This window comes from Sabethes cyaneus, chromosome 2 (genome assembly GCF_943734655.1).
Source record: "Sabethes cyaneus chromosome 2, idSabCyanKW18_F2, whole genome shotgun sequence".
Taxonomy (NCBI): Eukaryota; Metazoa; Arthropoda; class Insecta; order Diptera; family Culicidae; genus Sabethes; species Sabethes cyaneus.
In genome coordinates this window covers 220,827,880-220,845,690 of record NC_071354.1, presented here as the reverse complement: position 1 = coordinate 220,845,690, position 17,811 = coordinate 220,827,880, and the positions used below count along the sequence as shown (strand labels likewise).

At 41.4% G+C, this 17,811-nt stretch overlaps 1 protein-coding gene across 2 annotated transcripts in view; it reads right to left on the bottom strand.

Annotated features, from left to right (window-relative positions):
- Positions 1 to 4,881: 4,881 nt before the first annotated feature.
- LOC128738317 (transcriptional coactivator yorkie) overlaps positions 4,882 to 17,811 on the bottom strand; it is a 51,464-nt gene continuing 38,534 nt past the window's right edge. The window contains exons 3-7 of one of the 2 annotated variants that reach the window (XM_053833362.1): positions 12,727 to 12,924; positions 12,073 to 12,173; positions 11,845 to 11,995; positions 11,682 to 11,746; positions 4,882 to 7,983 (exon numbers count right to left, since the gene is read on the bottom strand). In XM_053833362.1, the coding sequence (XP_053689337.1) occupies positions 7,879 to 7,983; positions 11,682 to 11,746; positions 11,845 to 11,995; positions 12,073 to 12,173; positions 12,727 to 12,924 (620 nt within the window). In that variant the 3' untranslated portion in view covers positions 4,882 to 7,878. The remainder of the gene's footprint in view (positions 7,984 to 11,681; positions 11,747 to 11,844; positions 11,996 to 12,072; positions 12,174 to 12,726; positions 12,925 to 17,811) is intronic. The other variant, XM_053833363.1, reaches the window with a different exon arrangement.

The following is a 17,811-nucleotide window of genomic DNA, read 5'->3' as shown; positions in this document are numbered from 1 at the left end:
AAAGTGAGTTTGATTACCGGGTCTGAGCCCTTTTAAAACCTTGCTCTGTTAAAAATCGGAATCCCTTCCAGTTTTCCGATTTTTACCGTACTTTTGTTCTGGCAACAATTATCCTGGTCGACACCCTGTGGCATTGAATTCCTTGATCGCATGTTTCAGGGTATCTGTGGGCGATCATGTATCTGTGGCTCCTCCGCCCCAGACGCTAAGCGTCAGACGTGGAGAAATACCACCGATGCATCTGAGATCACCGTGTTTGTGTTAGAGAAGGCCTTCCCCCCGTGAGGGGCCCCTCCGTCCCAGGCGCTGAGCGTCAGACGTGGAGGGATACCAGTCACTCAGTTGACAGCTCAACCCTTTTACTAACCGACTCTCCAGCAAGCTATCCTCCCCCCTTGAACGACTCCTCCGTCCCAGTCGGAATGCGACAGACTTGGAGGGCTATTACTCACTGAGTAGACAGCTTGCTCAGGTCCGTTCTGCTATGCCAGAGAGAGCTTTCCCGTGTGTGTATGATCCCTCCGCCTAGCCGTAAAGCGACAGACTTGGAGGGCTATCACACACTCAGTAGACAGCTGACTCAGGGGCGGACTTGGGGAATTTGGATTGGGAATTTTGAGCTGATCGAACAGGCAAATTAAATTGGCGAAGCTAATTCATACATTGTAACCGAGGGTTTTTTTTTTCTTCTGTTGGGTACTCTCACCACTGCGTCCATTATTTTGAACTATTGTGGTATGCCCCATTGTTTCTTTTGCTGTACGCTTCAGGCTTACCTATCACTTATTGAAGAAGTGGTAGGCTGGTAGCTGGAGCGAGACAGGTGCCAATCAGGGATGACTTGGTTTATAAACCTTATGGTCCTGATCGGCGCCGCAAACCAGATCTCCCTAGGCTCTAGTAGGGCCTTTTTGAGATACTGCAGTCTGCGTCCTATTAGTGCTCCACAATTGCAGAGTAAGTGTTCCGAGGTTTCGCTCTCGGTATTGCACAGGCGACAAATATCATCTTGCACGAAACCGAGATTCCGAAGATGATATTTACTCGGGCAATGTCCTGTCACCAGACCGGTAAACGTGCTGAGGTCTCTCTTATTGAGACTGAGCAGCTTCTGAGTAACCTTAATACTAGGCATTATAAATTTCTTTGATTGTTTGAGCGACTGTACAGCCATCCAATTGGCCATAATCATTCGGCTCTCCCATTGTTTCAACCCACTCTTCATCACCCAGTCCGAGATACCGCAGAATGGATCCGGACCTGTGAATGGAGAGTTAGAACCACATTTGGCTAGTTCGTCTGCGACTTCATTTCCATCTATTCCGCAATGACCAGGGACCCAGTACAGGTTTACCGAGTTTACCTGGCTCAGTTGCCGTAAGAGACAAATGCAATCCCAGACAAGTTTTGAGAAACACTTAAAAGCTTTAAGCGCTTTTAGTGCCACTTGACTGTCAGAGAAAATGCAGATATTGGCATGTCTGTATTTCCTTTTGAGACAGACGTTTGCACATTCTATTATAGCTGCTATCTCAGCCTGGAAAACTGTTGGCCAATCTCCCATTGCTATAGATATTCTAGTTCTGGGGCCGTACACTCCAGCACCCGTTTTGACTCCCACCTTTGATCCGTCGGTATAGAACTTGATTGAACCACTGCGGACGCTAGGTCCCCCCTCGTCCCAGACCGAACGTGATGGTTCGTTTACCGTGTACGGGATGTCGTAGTTGGTTCTAGCTTCTATCCAATCACTGTTCATTTCCGCAACTGGGCCAACAGGTAGAAATTTCAGGATACTCAAGTGTCCGATTTTATCCCCGTCGAGTATTGTTTTCCATCGTTTAAGTGTTAGGTGTTAGGGTTAGGCTTCGAAGGTGTGCTTTTCATTGCTCCGGTTATGGCCATGCATGCTAATCGTTGAAGTTTGTTTAACTTTTTAATAGCCGTGGCTTCTGAAGTTTTTGGCCACCATACCAACGAAGCATAAGCTATCCTAGGTCTCACAATGACGGTGTAGACCCACAACACCATTTTTGGTTTGAGGCCCCATGTTTTTCCCACCATTTTTGAACATACCCATAGGGCAGTGTTTGCCTTGCTGATTATTGAATCTAAGTGTGCGTTCCAAGATAATTTAGCGTCTAGGATTACTCCCAGATATTTAACTGAGACGCTACATTTAATTTCTTCTTTCCCAAGGTGCAGAGACTGTAACTTCAGTTTTCTCTTCCTAGTGAAAGGAACAATGGTTGTTTTTGAAGGATTAATTCCCAGGCCTTCTTTACTACACCAAGATAGTGTAAGGTTTAAGGCCCTTTGCATTCTATCCGATATCACGTCGTCGAATTTTCCACGAACCATGATGACTAAATCATCAGCAAAGCCCACAACTTCGAAACCTTTTGCCTCTAAGCTTCTCAGAAGATCATCAACTACTAATGACCAAAGAAGGGGTGAAAGAACCCCTCCTTGTGGGCAACCTTTGGTTGCAGTCACCGTTGTTGAGAGCCCTCCTAGCTCCGAGGTGATTTGCCTATGTGTGAGCATACTGTGGATCCATTCCATTTTGTCACGAGCGTGTTTAGTGCTGTGATTGTAGATTTCCCAGCTTGGTAAGCAAACTGGTGTTTCGATAATGGATATCTGAGCATGTATTCAGACTTAATGTATTCATATAATACCTTCTCCATAATTTTCAACAATACTGATGATAAACTAATTGGTCTGAAGGCTTTTGGATGTGATTTGTCACGTTTTCCTGGTTTTGGTATAAATACAACTTTTACCAATCTCCATGTAGACGGAATATGATTTAGTATCAGACTTGCCTTAAAAATCTCGATTAGAGATGGAATTAGCGCTGATTCTCCATTTTGAATCTGCGCTGGGAAAATCCCATCTGCACCTGCCGATTTAAAAGGTTGAAAGGATCTCACTGCGTTTTCCATTCTAGCCCTAGTGAAAGCCATCCCTGCGACTCTGGTTGCAATCTCTTTTGTTCTCTCAGATCCCGAAGAGTTTCTTTGAGAACATCCTATGTCACAATCAGAGTCCGAGCTGGCAGCAGCATGAACTGAGGAAGATCCCGGAAAGTGAGTCCCCATCATTAAGTCTAGTACTTCAGTCGGAGATTTTGTGAACGAACCGTCATCTTTCTTGAGAGTACCGAGTCCGTTCGAATGATCCTTAGCAAGAGTCTTGTTAAGTCTTGCCACAATTGGAGTACTTTCAATGCTTTCACAATTGTGTACCCAAGATTTCCTTTTTGATCGTCTTAGTTCTTTGCTATATTCGGTTAGAGCTCTCCTATATTGAGTCCAGTCCGAAGTAATCTTTGCTCTATTGAACAGTTTTCGCGCCATTTTGCGAAGCCGTTCGAGCCTTCTGTTCCACCAGGGAACATTCCTAGTTGAAGTAACCCTTTTAAGTGGACAATTACTGTTATAAGCAGAGACTATCGTTTGGTTTAAGACCTTTGAGGCCGACTAAAGTTGTTGAACCGACCTAATTCTTGTAGTGAGGTTTTTCGTTTCGAGCTCAAGCGCATACTGATCCCAGTTGGTTTTCCTAGGATCTCGATATGCGACCTGTGACACTAGGCCACCCACCCATTCAAAAATAATGTGCCTATGATCAGACAGCGATGCTTCGTCCGACACGTGCCAGTTCTGTATTTTCTCTGAAACCGAATGGTTGACTCTGGTGAACCGATGGTTACATATCCCCGATGACGATCTTGATGTCCCGTCGTGAGCAGGCGTCGTACGTTGCCACCAGCTGCGCATAGAACACTTCCCTCTTGTCGTCGGGTCTACGACCTTAGTTTCCACCGGGGTTGGTTAAACGATCTCCGTTAACCGTTATGTGTTCGGCTGGGTACCTTTTCAGACTTTATTGCCTAGAAAAACAAGGTTTACCTCAACTCAGCCAGCTAAAACTTATAGAATGCTCCTAACTAGCCATCATCAGACTGCCGGTAATAGCAGGGGAGGTCGAATGGGGGGGGGCTTCGAATTTGTTTACCCCATAAGTGTTCGAATGGGTACCCGGGTACCCATCAGAAAGAAATGCTTCTAACTTTATCAATTCTTGACCGATTTTGGATCTTGATCCGTCAAAAAACTGGAAAATTTGTCTATTTTTGTCATGTCGGACCGGAACGGCCTTACTGGCTGATTACTCAATCTTGCTCGGGGCCCTTTTGTCTCATCATTCAAGAAACAAAACCTTTTTTTAAATGTGTCTACTCCCTTTGTCCGTTCATGTTGTCCTCCGACCACTTGTAAATCGGTCTTCTTCCCGATAATCCCTGTAAATCCAGAGAAAGCCTTTTTACGTTTTTGAACCTCCCCCTTGTTAATGGCTACCCTATTCCCCCTTTCAAAAATACAGCAATTTGTACAACTGCCAACGTTCCAAATGCAAGAGAAATGCATCCCTTTACCTATTTGAACCTTTCTCTCCTCTTGTAAGAGACTCGCTCTTTTGTCATCCCCCCTGCGATCCCTTATGTCAAGGTGCATGTGTACTAAGTTTGATGAAGAACCGTCTAAGTATTTCTAAGTTATGGGCTCCCTCCCCTCCCTGTTATGACCCCCCTCTCCCCTTTGTCAACCCATTCAGTTCTGATTCTCTTATATCAAGAACCATGTATGCCAAATTTAATGAAGAACCGTCCAGGCGTTTCAGAGTTATGGCCTTTCCCCCTATAGTGACCACCCCCCTTCTTTTGTCAACCCCCTGCTGATTTCCTGACATCCAGAAACATGTGTGCCAAGTTTGGTGGAAAACCGTCAAGGCGTTCTGGAGTTATGGTGGAAGATGCACTTCAATATGCTTTGTGATATCTAATACTGTAAACCAAAGAAAAAGGACTTGTTTTCCGATTTTTATTTCATTTTTTATGGTACAGCTCGATTTTTCATTTTAACAAAATTATTTGTTCTGCACATTTCTACAAAGCAGACTGCCGTCCCTTGTATCTACCTTATACATATCCAGCATTTTTGAATGATTGCTTCTTTTTTTACAATTCATCTAAAATAAGTGCATCCCTTTTAAGTGGGAAACAAGCTAAATTGTAGAAATAAGTCATTTCGTTTCGGTGAGATTTTCAAGGAAATTGGATTTTTTCTTCTGAATCGGAGTCTGTGTGTCTGTAATACGTATATGTATGTTGTCTGAACTTAAGAGCAAATAATTTTGGTTAAAACAAGTACAAGCGCAGTGTTTCACTGACACCGTAAACACCGTGCCGCTCACTGTATCCATCTGTTTAGTGTTTTGTAGAAAAATAATAGTTCTTGTATATACTACTATCCGCTGCTTTGTTTGCGTTTTGTGGTAGAACATAGATTTTTGTAAAGAAAAAAGTATGCTTTGTCCCTAATCTCAATATATTTGTTGAATTCAGTTTTTCATTGTATCAAATGAAAAAAGTTTCATATATTAAACCTTTTTTTGTTCGGGTTTCGACGCAGAGGTGGATAAAAACTACACCACGTTGCGTCCGCTTGCCCGATCCGACGGATGTCGACACTAATTCTCTACGCGTGCGATATAGAGAAAGAGGTGACCCTATGCGTGAGCATTTAAAAATCTATTTTTAGCAAACATTTCACTTCCTACTACTACTACTCCTAGTTAGTAGCATCAAAGCTTTTTTTTTATATTTTCCAACAAATATTGCTTGATGGTGACACATTTTTCGCGATTTTATTGTCATAGATATCAGGTTTATCACTTTTGTTTTCTTTTTTTTTATTGTTGCAAAATTTATCATAATTATTGCTTTTCATTTTCTAAGTTGGACGGCTTGTGATTTTGCGAGGATGCCTAGAAACCGGTTTTTTTTCGTCCTTTTTGATCATAGCATTTTTTCATCCCTTCGATTGTGCTTGAAAGCAACATTTTCGACGGTAAGGATGGCTTCTTTTTTGTATTTTTTTACTCTTTTGGACGCAAGTGTGGGGGGGTAAAGTGAAACATAATGCACGTCTCCCCCATTAATTTAAATTGCTCTCTTGCTTTGAAGCGAACAATGACAAACCTACTGTATCCAATTGCAGAGACCGAATTCAAGCAAATATATTTCGATTCATTGTGTTGCAGGAGCAGTTCTCCACCGAGCATCGGGAAAGGCCACAGCTCGCTAGAAGTTTTTGTTTAATATAGATTAACAAGGCTATAAATCTATAAAGAAAGTGGGTGATAGGCACAGGCAAAAGGGTAAGTAATAGTAATTGTTTTGCTTGCTGGGATAAAATATTCACTTTAGCCATGATCTAGTAATAGTGCAAAATGATTGCTCAAGTAAGTTGACAATTTAGTGAAACGGGAGAACTTCTAAAGTATGACTAAATCTTGAAAATATTGCTTACACTTTGCAAACGTTAATTTACTCTAAGATTTTATTTACACTAGCCCTAAATATGCTTATTGTAAAACCATACTCAATCAACTGATTGCTTCGCCATTGAGTAGGAATAATAGAATTTATTTAATGTAGTTTCTTGTAAGCAGGACCGGACAGCCTGTTCTCCGTTTCTCCAGATCTGCAGCTATTTTTGTGGGTAACACAAACTGAATCAAATGTATTTGCTTGTTTCGATTCTTGGATGCATGCAAATATGTATGTATATAAGTGACATTTAAGAATAATTTTTATTTTTTGAGAAAATAGCTTATGTTGAAAATGATATCAATTATAATTTAGTTTCTTACTGATAACTCGATTGTGCTAGCTTTGATTAATACAAGTTGGTTTGGTGATAAAGTAGATTTAAATCGTTGAAGTTCAAGGATGAAAATAATGCTATGCTCGAAAAGTGACGCGTTTTCATCATATCTCATGTTTGCTATTAACTGTTTGATATTTGTTTCTCAGCAAATCTTAACATTCATCTCATCTACCTTTGGATGAAATTCATTGCTTCAAACTTCAGTTCATTTAAGGCACTCTCGATTTAAGTAGACTTTATTATTATTATAAATTATTCACTAGTTTAATTTGTAAGCCTTTCGCTAAATTCAGCACAACTAGTTTTCTAACGATATTAAAATCTTCGAAAAATACTTCCAAACGAAACATAATAAGGTAGGTATAAAAAAGGCCAAACTTTTGCCGAAACGTAGAAATTGCATCAGGTTTGCACTGCAGAGTCGAATTGTTTTTCCAAACTCGCGCTTCCTTTCCAAACTCGAGTTTTACTCAAAAGTTTTCCCTAGTTTTTTTCTTTGCTTGCTTTTTCTAAAATTGATCCTCATGATATGTTGGAAAATAACTATAATATAAACCATGAAATCACAACTTGTTTTGCATCGAGTAGAAGTAAAATTCTCGGAAGGCACATAGTCATTGCTTGCATATATTGATGCCCGCCATTTTTTTTTCTGGCGGGTCTTCACAGAAGTAGTGTACTCGTAGCACACTGCCTTTTCTGATATAGCTGACTGACTGATTGTTCGCACATCGAACACAGTCATATTGTTTTTCTTTTATTATTTTCTAAAGACTAAAATTAAGATTGTTTAATTAATCATTATTTTTCACACACTCCTCTCTTTTCTAGTTGTATCGTTTACCCTCACGTGGTGTAAAGAAAAGAATAATACATTTTAAAATTCTGCCTAGCATGTGTGTGAAGATCCGATGTAAAATTTAGCTTTTATGCATGTATGTGTGTGTGTATGTCAGTCGTGTTCCTATCTGCTTGCGTGTTCTTTTTTTCTTTTGCTTGCTTTGATCCGTTTTTGTGGCTGTGGGTGTATTGCATACGCGTAAGTAAATGTTCTGATGAACGCGCGACTACCGCTTCATCTATGATGTATTTCTCATTCTCACTTCGCTGATAGGCCAGATATTCTACACCGATTATGTTAGATAATATCGTACATAGTGTTTTCCGGTTTGGTGCTCGCGGGATCTATCAGATTCAGATTACTAACGGCATCAATTTTCTCCAGTAGAAGAGGATCGTCCAGCTGAAAATAAAAACAGAGAAGAAACGTGACACACGATTTAAAATTCAGTGGTTTTAGACTACAGAGAGTTTTCAGTTCGCATTTCAAAACCAATGAACAATTCTAGAACTTGAACTTGAGGTTAATAAGGTCAGGTATATAATTAATTTGTTCCAACGGTAACGGTTTTTACAATCTACGGATAGGACGGAAGAAGAAAGTAATGAAACAAAGGTGCTGATAGTATCCAAACAGAAAGGGACAAGGCGTGAAGGGGAAAGAACGGCAAATTGAAGCAACGCTTAAACAGCTGTGGGCCGTTTCTCTTTACTTTAATCCACGACATTATAATCGAAGTCGAACCCACTTCTCCCCGGTCCCGTGGATCACAGGTATTGATGACCTTAGAATCCAGCCCGTTGTGGTTCAAAGGTTCACAAATCTAGAGCAACATGTGAAAGGGCCTATGTGCAAATGAGAGATTCTCTTCGCGATCCACAGGGCCTGGCCAGGCAGCCATCAGCAGCGCAACGTAAGGTGCCAGTGGGAGTTATGGGGAAGAGTCGATGGCCGAACGAATGGTTCGACGAAAACTGTCAGACGACGTTAGACGAGAAAAATGCAGCGTGGGCGTCCATACTGAACGAAACAAAGAAAGACAACGCAGTTTTTCCAGAATAATAAATCCCACAAAGGTTGTATGCCGCGAGTCGAAACATGTCGGGACAAGGAAGGAGGATCTTGACCAAAACAACAGGGAAAATCACTACATCTGGTACGGTGTATAATGCAGATGTGCCGATTCTCACAGTGAAGTGATCGCCATCAAGCAGCACTAGAACGTCAGGTCTGCCGGCAAAGATGGCATCGCAGCGGAACTTATCAAGCTAGCTCCGGATAGGTAGGCTACCTGTCTGCAACGGCTGGTGGTCGGGATCTAAACAGAATCACTACCGGAGGAGTGGAAGGAACAAGGAACATGCCCAGTAAACAAAAACCAGCTCTAAAATACTTGAATTTTAAATATTTTGGTAGAATTTGTTCGAAGGTTTTCCAAATTCATACATGGGCTCCACCAAAGAAAACGTTCGAATACACGCTCCAGTGGGTTCGATAAATCCGAAAGTTGTACGGCGCAGTTGAAGTTGTAGCAGTCCAGTAGAGCGAAGAGAACGCTGAGGAACACGGAAGTTCAATGATGAAAGAATGTTCGTTGAATCAATTTCTCCATTCAGTACTTTGGCAATAAACATGGCTTGCTGAGTTTTTCTGCGTCGCACGTTCTAAGATGTCAAGCCCAATAAGGCGACAGTGATTATAGTATACGGAGGCATTCGTAAATTTCAGGTTAGTTGATATGGAGTCCAGATAGGACACTCGTTCTACAATAGTGGTCTTACCAGGGAACAGTACAAAACCTTCAAACAGGGGTGACATTGCGCATCTCGTTTCGAGTGATTTTGGTTCGTTTCGACCACGTTGAACAAATGGGCGTTTCGAACGAAAATCACTCGAAACGAGAATCGCAATGTCACCCCAGTATTGTATGGTTTCTCAAAATCTCGTCCAATTGTCGAAAAAAAGTCGAGATGCCGAGCGATTCAGGTTGAAATTAAGTTTTCATCGAGCATCGACTTGTTCAACGCTTTCAAATGCTTGACCATCAATGTTGTATTCGAAAATAACAAGGTTAGCATTGCGATGGAATGACACTTTGAAATACTAACGATCAGCCAGTTCTTGCGACACCAATTCACGAAAATATCCAGCAGCTTTTGCAGATTACGACAATCTTCAGTTGATCGTACAACTAGATACAATTTCAGATCGTCTGCGTACACTAACTTACAACCGTCACCGAGCAGCAAAGCAATGCCATTGAAGTACAGCCAGAAAAGCAGTGGGTCCGTATTGCTGCTTTGCGGTACACTCGATTTGTTTGAAAATGGGATGAATAAACAGGAATTGAGCTGTACACATAGTGACCGACCGCATAAGTAGGAACTTAACCACTCAGTTTAATTTGATGATTCATCAAGCCGAGAAAGGTTTCGTAAAAGTATCCGATGGTCAATACGGTCATACGCTGCCTTTAAATCAATGTACATTTCATCGATTTGAACCGTCTACTCCATGTGCGAGATACAAGTCGACGTAAAATCCATAAAGTTAGTGCAAACGGATCATCCTGGCATAAATCCGTGTTGATCAGAGGTATAGCTTTTCGTATGAGAGAGAATAACAAAGCTTAGTATTATTTCGAACAGCTTGCATGACGCTGAGAGACTAGTTATGCCACGATAATTCCTTATATTATGTCGATCGCCGCTTTTGAAAACTGGAAACATGCAGGACTGCTTCCAAATTGCAAAAAATTTTCTTTGTCTAATTCAGACGCAATGCTGTTGGCGAAAACCGAAGCAAAAAAACTTGGCAAACAAGTCGCACGAATCCAATTATGTTGCAAATACCAAGTCAGTACGCATCACCACGTTTTCATCGATTTTAAGGCCGCATATGATAATATAGACCGTAAAGATATATGGAAAATAATGAACGAACGTAAAAACGACATGGCTTTCTCAAGAAGCTGACAAGACTGATTCAGGCCACGATGTAACGTGTAGAGCACTGTGTGAGGACACCGGGTGCGTTATCAAACCCAACCGTAGAGAACCTTATTAAGGTTGGATTAGTGGTGAATACGTCTAAAACCAAGTACCTGTTAGCCGGAACCGTGTGCAATCGAGCTCGCATAGGCAATAGTGTGGTAATCGACAAGGACGAGTTCGAGGTGGTGGACGAATTTGTGTAACTCGTATTGTTGATGACGTCGGATGACAACTGCAGCAGTGAAATTCGTAGACGTATTCCTGCCGAAAATTATGCTTACTACGGACCCCACAAAACCCTAAGGTCGAGTAAGCTTCACCGCCACACAAAGTGTATCGTGTACAAAATACTAATAAGACTGGTAGCCCTCGAGCACGGGCATGGGATGTGGACAAAGCTCGATAAAAACTTGCAAGCGCTGGCCGGTGTCGAACCATCCTTGGCGGTGTATTTGAGAACGATGTATAGATGAGAAGATGTTCGCCTCGAATCCTATTGGATCGAAATGCGGCTAGGTGGTTCAACCAAGTAAAGCAAGGTCTCCGAAGTGTGAGACTTTCAAGAAATTGGGGACAAGCAGCCATAGATCGAGTATGTTGGCTAAAACATTGTAGTGCAGGGCAGGTCTGATACACCGAACATGACATTGGCGATCCTGTCAAGTTGAACAGTAATGTTTTTTTATGCTCGATCTAGAGAAGCTGTAGAGAAATCTTAAATACGTAGAGCCCTGCCGTGCAAGTCAACGTAAGTGCGACGTATTATCGGGAAAGTGTTCTGGAGGGATTGCTTTGAAGTCGTGGGCAGACAAACGTTTCGGTCACAAGACAGAGGACATTTCAACAAGACTCGGCACCGTCTCACAAGGCGCGAGCCCTAGGTGGAAGATGATCATACTGTAGTTTGTAGTTTTTCATCGTTTGAGGCATCTTTAAGCGTCCGGCACTGTACTTGGGCTAGAACTCTCCCGTAAATTTGCCGTAAAGCTCTACAGGGTCTATAAACTACTCTGCCTGTTTATAGGCGTCATGTTGCTCTAACTCGACCTGTAGAACTCAACAGTGTACTCGTGTGGCTAAATAGTAGTCTTATAAGGTTTAACTTACCATAAAGTCATCGGGCGTCTCCAGATTGTCCCCAAATGCGATAGTGTCCATTGTGTTATCCGTCACTAAAAAGGAAAAAAATCATTGTATTAGTTTAACACTCACAGCCAGCCCATCCGAATCAATCGGCTGCGTTCAGGTCAGTCAGGAGGAAGGTACTTACTGCTCAGTCCATCCATACTGTCGTCTATGCTGGACAGGAAATCGGGCGTATGGGGCATCGATTGTGATATCGACGATTCGCTCAGGCCACTGTCGGCGGATTCCTGGCGCGAATGATCAGTCAGTCCGGATAGGAACGGGTCCTCGCCCATCTGTGGAAAAACAAAACCGAAATAAAATAATAATTCGCCAAATTCGTTACAATAGCGAGTGGGTCGGCAAAACCTACATGTGACTTTATTTCCTGCTGTCGTTTCCGAAGACGTTCACGTTCCAGCTGCAGGTTGTATAGACGTACTGTTTGCTCTTGCACCGCCCAGTCTTGATTTGCTGTAGATTTTTTTGTCATTTGGGGAATTTGAAAAAAAGAAAATAGTTACAAATTAGAGAGTTGTTCTAGGCGATCAAACAATTAAATCTTGTAGCTTTTTATTTGAGTGCGGAAGATAGATCAAACTATACAATACGGTGGTAAATCTTGACGGAAATAGTGCATTGACATTGATTTGTGCAATGAAAATGATAGCAAACTTGACCAATGAATGTGTTATTGTTTGGCACATTAAAGGGAAATGCAGTTGGTTAGATGAGTTAGTTTTACAGTTCCTTTCCAGAAGTAAAGAGAGCAGGATATCATAACTATGAACCCGAAAGAATAGTATTTCGTAGCGCTTTCAGAATGGTAAATTTCAGACTCTTCACATCGAATGTTCTCTATTTAGGTGGTAGCCTTTTCTGCTTGGATCTCCGCATCGGAACTAATACACAACACGTGAAAAACCGGGAAGTGTACAGGACAGGCAGTGTGTTTCTTGCTTTCGTGTCTACTACTGACTGATAGCAGAGCTTCAATCTGGGTACCAAAAAAATTGACAACACATACACAAACGGGGATCCCTCCAGGTGGTCGTCCGAGTCGCGTGGTTGATGTAGTACCGTTCGCCTTTGTTTGTGATGCCTTCCTCCCAGCCCTCGGGCAGTGGACCGAGGTTGATATTCGTGGTTCCGCTGTTCAACACCGGTACACTGGACGACGGTGGTGCAGCGTCGTTCGACATTTCGATCGAATCTGAAAATACCACTGAAAAAGACAGTAGAAAATAAGATTCTTCGCTGGATTGGTTAGTCGGTGAAGGACGAAGGATAGGATCGCATGTTGATGACAGACTTCACTTGAAGAAGCCGCATTGTCGAAAGGAATTCGGGTGCCTACGTGTGATGTGGGTCTATGACAAACGTCTTATGGTGTTAGTCGACTGTTATGCTGTCTATATATACATGCTTAAAAACCATTGATAATCGTTCTAGAAGATGAATTCAATTGAAAGCTTTTGCCAGACTTCTTAAATATGTTTTATTACTAGCTGAGTGTTCGGTTTTGTTCAAGACTTGTTAGCCTGAGTCTACAGGTTGTATTATACTAATAGAGTCAAAAGTGGATCCATTTTTAAATTCAAATCCACACGATGGCAAGAAATTTATGTCAATTGAGGTATTTTACCGAATAGGCCACTTTTACTAATTTAAATGTTAAATAAAAACAATATTTATATTTCCGCAGTAAATATTATGTAACTATTTACACTCAAAATATGTACCTAACAGACCTCGTGGAACAAAGAATCTAAGGTTAAACTAAGACGCTGCGATGTTCGGTGGTCGATAATTGATATACAAGTATGGGATTGCTATGAACATTGTTAGAGTGTCGGTTTTACTCATAGTTCCCCTACACTGTTTGATGAGGTACAAACAAAATACTGCCAATGCAATGATGGGATGGATACAAATAAAGCAGAAAGAACCGGTAGCAATGCGGTGTGAAAAAAGACACACTTGCGGCCTTTATTTGGCTGTATCGTCAAGGGCGTATGCTGTCCTTACTCGCATTCATTCATTCGGCCTTTGAAAATAAAGAATAGCTCCTAGGTTGCAGTAAACCGGTAGATTAGTTTACAGGGAGGGATCGGCTTCCGAGCGCGTGTTGTTGTCTGATAGCTAGCGACGAAGTAACAGTGTGTATTATTAACTATCTACCTGCTAGTAACCGACTGGTGTTTTTAATTTTCAGAGGCTTCTCTCTCACTCACTCACTCACTTACTCACCCACCCACTCACTCACTCACTCGCCCATTCACTCAATCACCTATTCACTCACTCACTCTCATTCACTAACTCACTCTCACTCACTCACTCTCTTACTCACCCACTCACTCACTTACTCTCACTCTTCTCTTACTCTCTCATTCACTCTCTTAGAAAACTTGTATTTGAAGAAAATCGAGCCTTGTAAATTTCAACACAGCGATGTCAACCCGAGAAGCTATGGGGGGAATTCGCCTTAATCCTTAATCCGGCGCGATCCATAGCCAACAGTTTGAATGTGTCTCAATCGTCAATCGCGCATAGTTACTTTCCATCGAATCGGGGGTAAAAATCATTGGCAATTACTCATAGAACACGTGATTTCAACAGGATTCCGCATCATCACTTGAGAGTAACACAAGAGTGAGTGGTGTCATCAGAATTTACCCAATTTCATTTCATCATAAGAATGGCCTGATTCATCAGCGAATCTCACTTTATTGGATTACTTTGCATGAGGCTACATGATCAGTAACATTAGAGGCACAGTGTGACCTCTTTGGAATCATTCAGGCAACTTTTAGTTACTATTTGGGATAAGATGCCTCAGGAATTAGCTACATACCAGCTGTGCCGCATGACATACACGTCAAGGAGGAACAAAAGGAGGAAGAGAGTCGAACTGGGTTTGTTATTTTTAATGTTAGGATGTAGCTTCCACGGAAATAGTCAAGTAACTACGTATGATGTTCTGTACTGCCAGCTCCACCCTGGAGTGAAGACTTTTGTCATCATGAGACACTTCTCTCTCGGTTCGCTGCCTATAACCGATCCACCATTTACCTCATCCTCTTTCTTTTGGAGAAAGCCGAGTGCGTCCAACAATTACTGCGTCAGGTAATTACTCTAAATGATCGGCTGAAGATGCTAGTGAAAACATCTTTCCGGCGACTGACAGAGAACCGAGAACTTTAGGTCCCCCCACCAAGGAGGTAAGCGAAGACTTCGAAGATATCTGCCACACCAAACTTCCAAAGAAGCTCCTTTTATGGCAGACGATCAGATAGGGACTGTCCGCTGGTCTTTCCTTCAGGGCTTGCAGTAAAGTAGCTGCCGAAAGATGCCGCTTTCATCAAGAAGTATCACACGGAGAAGGATGTAGCCTTTTAACCGGACTATGCTGGCCTTGACCCATTATACCAAGAGCTTACTGGAGGAGATGGACCGTCTAAAAAACTCCAACCGTCTGATCCTTAACCTCAAAAGGAGCGGTCGTCTACACCAATAATAGAAGCAGCTGATTGCCAAAGCCACCCGATCGAAGCATTTTTATAGAAGGCTTAGAAAACGTAGGATTTAATGAAAATGACAGTGAATGGGAAGGGATTGCTAGTTCAACATTCGCTGTTATGAGGCCGAGCTTGTCTCTGCACCTCCAATTATAGAACATGAAATCACTTATTTATGTTCAACATTCCTGCCTAATAGATATAGCTTATTTTATCACAGAAAACAAATTATGTTAATATCGGCTTAGACTATTTTTAACACTGCCTAATCGCAGAATTAATAGTACAAATATCTGATGAATTTTTTTGTTTAAGGTGAAGGTCGTCAGAGTCCAGATGCTTTTTTACTGATTTCGGTACTTGCTGCCACTATCGTTTTGTTGAGAATATAGTTGCTAGTAGTAGGTAATAATAATAATTATAAAACATAGAATCACGTATCTATTTTTGCTGTTGAACTAGACAGTAATTCTATCACATAAAATGTTGTTTACGGTAAACTTTATTATCAGTGCATTTTATAAGTATATTATCGACACTCTACGACCTTTAATTTAATAGCGAAAATAATTGGTCAATTTCATGCTCAAATGTTGGGGCATCACTCCATATAAACGTCCGTTCCCTTGGCAACGTACAACAACGACGGTCGCGGATTCGAAATTGCAATCGAAACGAAGTGAAGTTTTTCCTATCAATTCAAGTGAACAATTTGGGCAAAATGATCAAAATGTCTCTCTAAATAAACTATTCGGGTGGTAAATAGTGATGAATATTAATTGGTCACTAATCTCAGTATTTAGTGTAATTAATGACCGAAAAAGTAATAGAACTTATAGAATGCAATGTTTAGTGCTTCGAGTTGCAAGATCTTATTATGGCTAGCAGGTTAGTTGAACTAATTTTATATTTTTGTGATGGTTTCCCGAGTCTATGAGAGCATGTTGGTGGAAAAAATGGAATCGCGGGGGATGATTGTAATGGGAAACCAATTTGAAAAATTGATTATCGATTTTTAGTTTGAAAAGGAATGATTGGAAACAAAACAATAAGTTGCACCGCTTTGAAGTAACTGGGAAAACTAAACCGCGCAAAAAAAGACTCCGGTGTACCGTAATGAACCTCTTGTTAAGCATCTATATTTATAATTTCTCATTTTTATTGTTTTCATTTTCCTTTCAAATACAAATTTTCCGCTATTCACGATTCGAATAATTCTAGCGAAGCAATTTTATTGTAAAAAAAGCGTTCTTTCTTTTTCGCACGTAACACGTGCCTTACAAAACTCGTAAGAACGCATTTTATTACTTTTGCTTTTCAATACACATGAGGTACATAAAAAATAATTGATAATATCTTCAGTAATTCATAACAGTAGTGAAAAGCAGAAGAACGGAAAGGTAACACATATTGCTAAACAGAAAACCAGTAATAAGTCTATGCTGCGTTGGAAAGCTGTTCGTGGCGCAATCATTGGAAGAAAAGCATACAATAATAAGTGCATATATAAGTGATGATAAATATCAGAAAAGTCATTCAAGTGAAAATTTTGCACTCGTTCCATCGTTCTCTATTATTATTAACTTCTAATAACCAGTTATATTTGCCGGTAATTGTAAACTGCTGAAAAGAATGAGAACTATAACTATCCCTTTTCAAATATATATGTTTGTTACGTAAAGTGAGCATCAACAAACTACTTCCATAAACTAAATTATATATGAAAAGTGGTTCTAAAAATAACCATAGGATGGATTGAATGTATTTGCAATCATGGAGCCTTTTTCCAGCGAAGCTTATCATAAAGTGCAACTTCGAATGCAAGACCGCCGCATCGGCTCAGCTAATGACCTAGAAATCGTTCACCAGAAACCGCTTTCTTTCGCTTCCACTGACGCCCAAGACCATTTTGGTGAACTGCCATATAATTATACATGTGCCGTACTAATGCAACGTACCGCAACCTGTCGTACCGACCCTTTCTTGGACGACAATGTTCACACGGCGGACCAAATCATCAATGAAATTGTAACTGAACCGTTTCATTCATGATATTGTGCTGGCTTAGCTTGGCCTACTCTACTGTACTAAACCTCGCTCTTCTGTCCCGCGGGTCGGTGGGTCGATCGGGCGGGTGGACGGATGGTCGAGGAGTTGATTGGCTCTCTATCTCTCGCATACAACTTTGTAACTCTATCCTCCTATCTTCCTCTGTAGGCGACACAGTACGGATAATGGAAACCACCAATACATGTGTCGGCTAATCGCCCTCTACTGGTCGACTTAGTAGAGACGGCTGATGATGATGGCACGTCATCATCATGTGCTGATGACTCTCTAGTGTAACGTCAAAGCTCGCGATCGTCACTGACGGAAACGTAAATCGATCGCCAACACGATCAGTACAAACTGCTCAAGTCTGGGGCTGGTGTTGGTTGCCGCCCAGTACCCCAATCATTATAACGGCATTGGTAGTGGTTTAACTTAGCTACAGGTCCCTGTTGTTCTCAGGTTCGGACTCGGTTTCAAATTGATAAAATATATTACGGGCCCGACCATGTTTACAGTATTGTTATATACATACGTGTTTACTT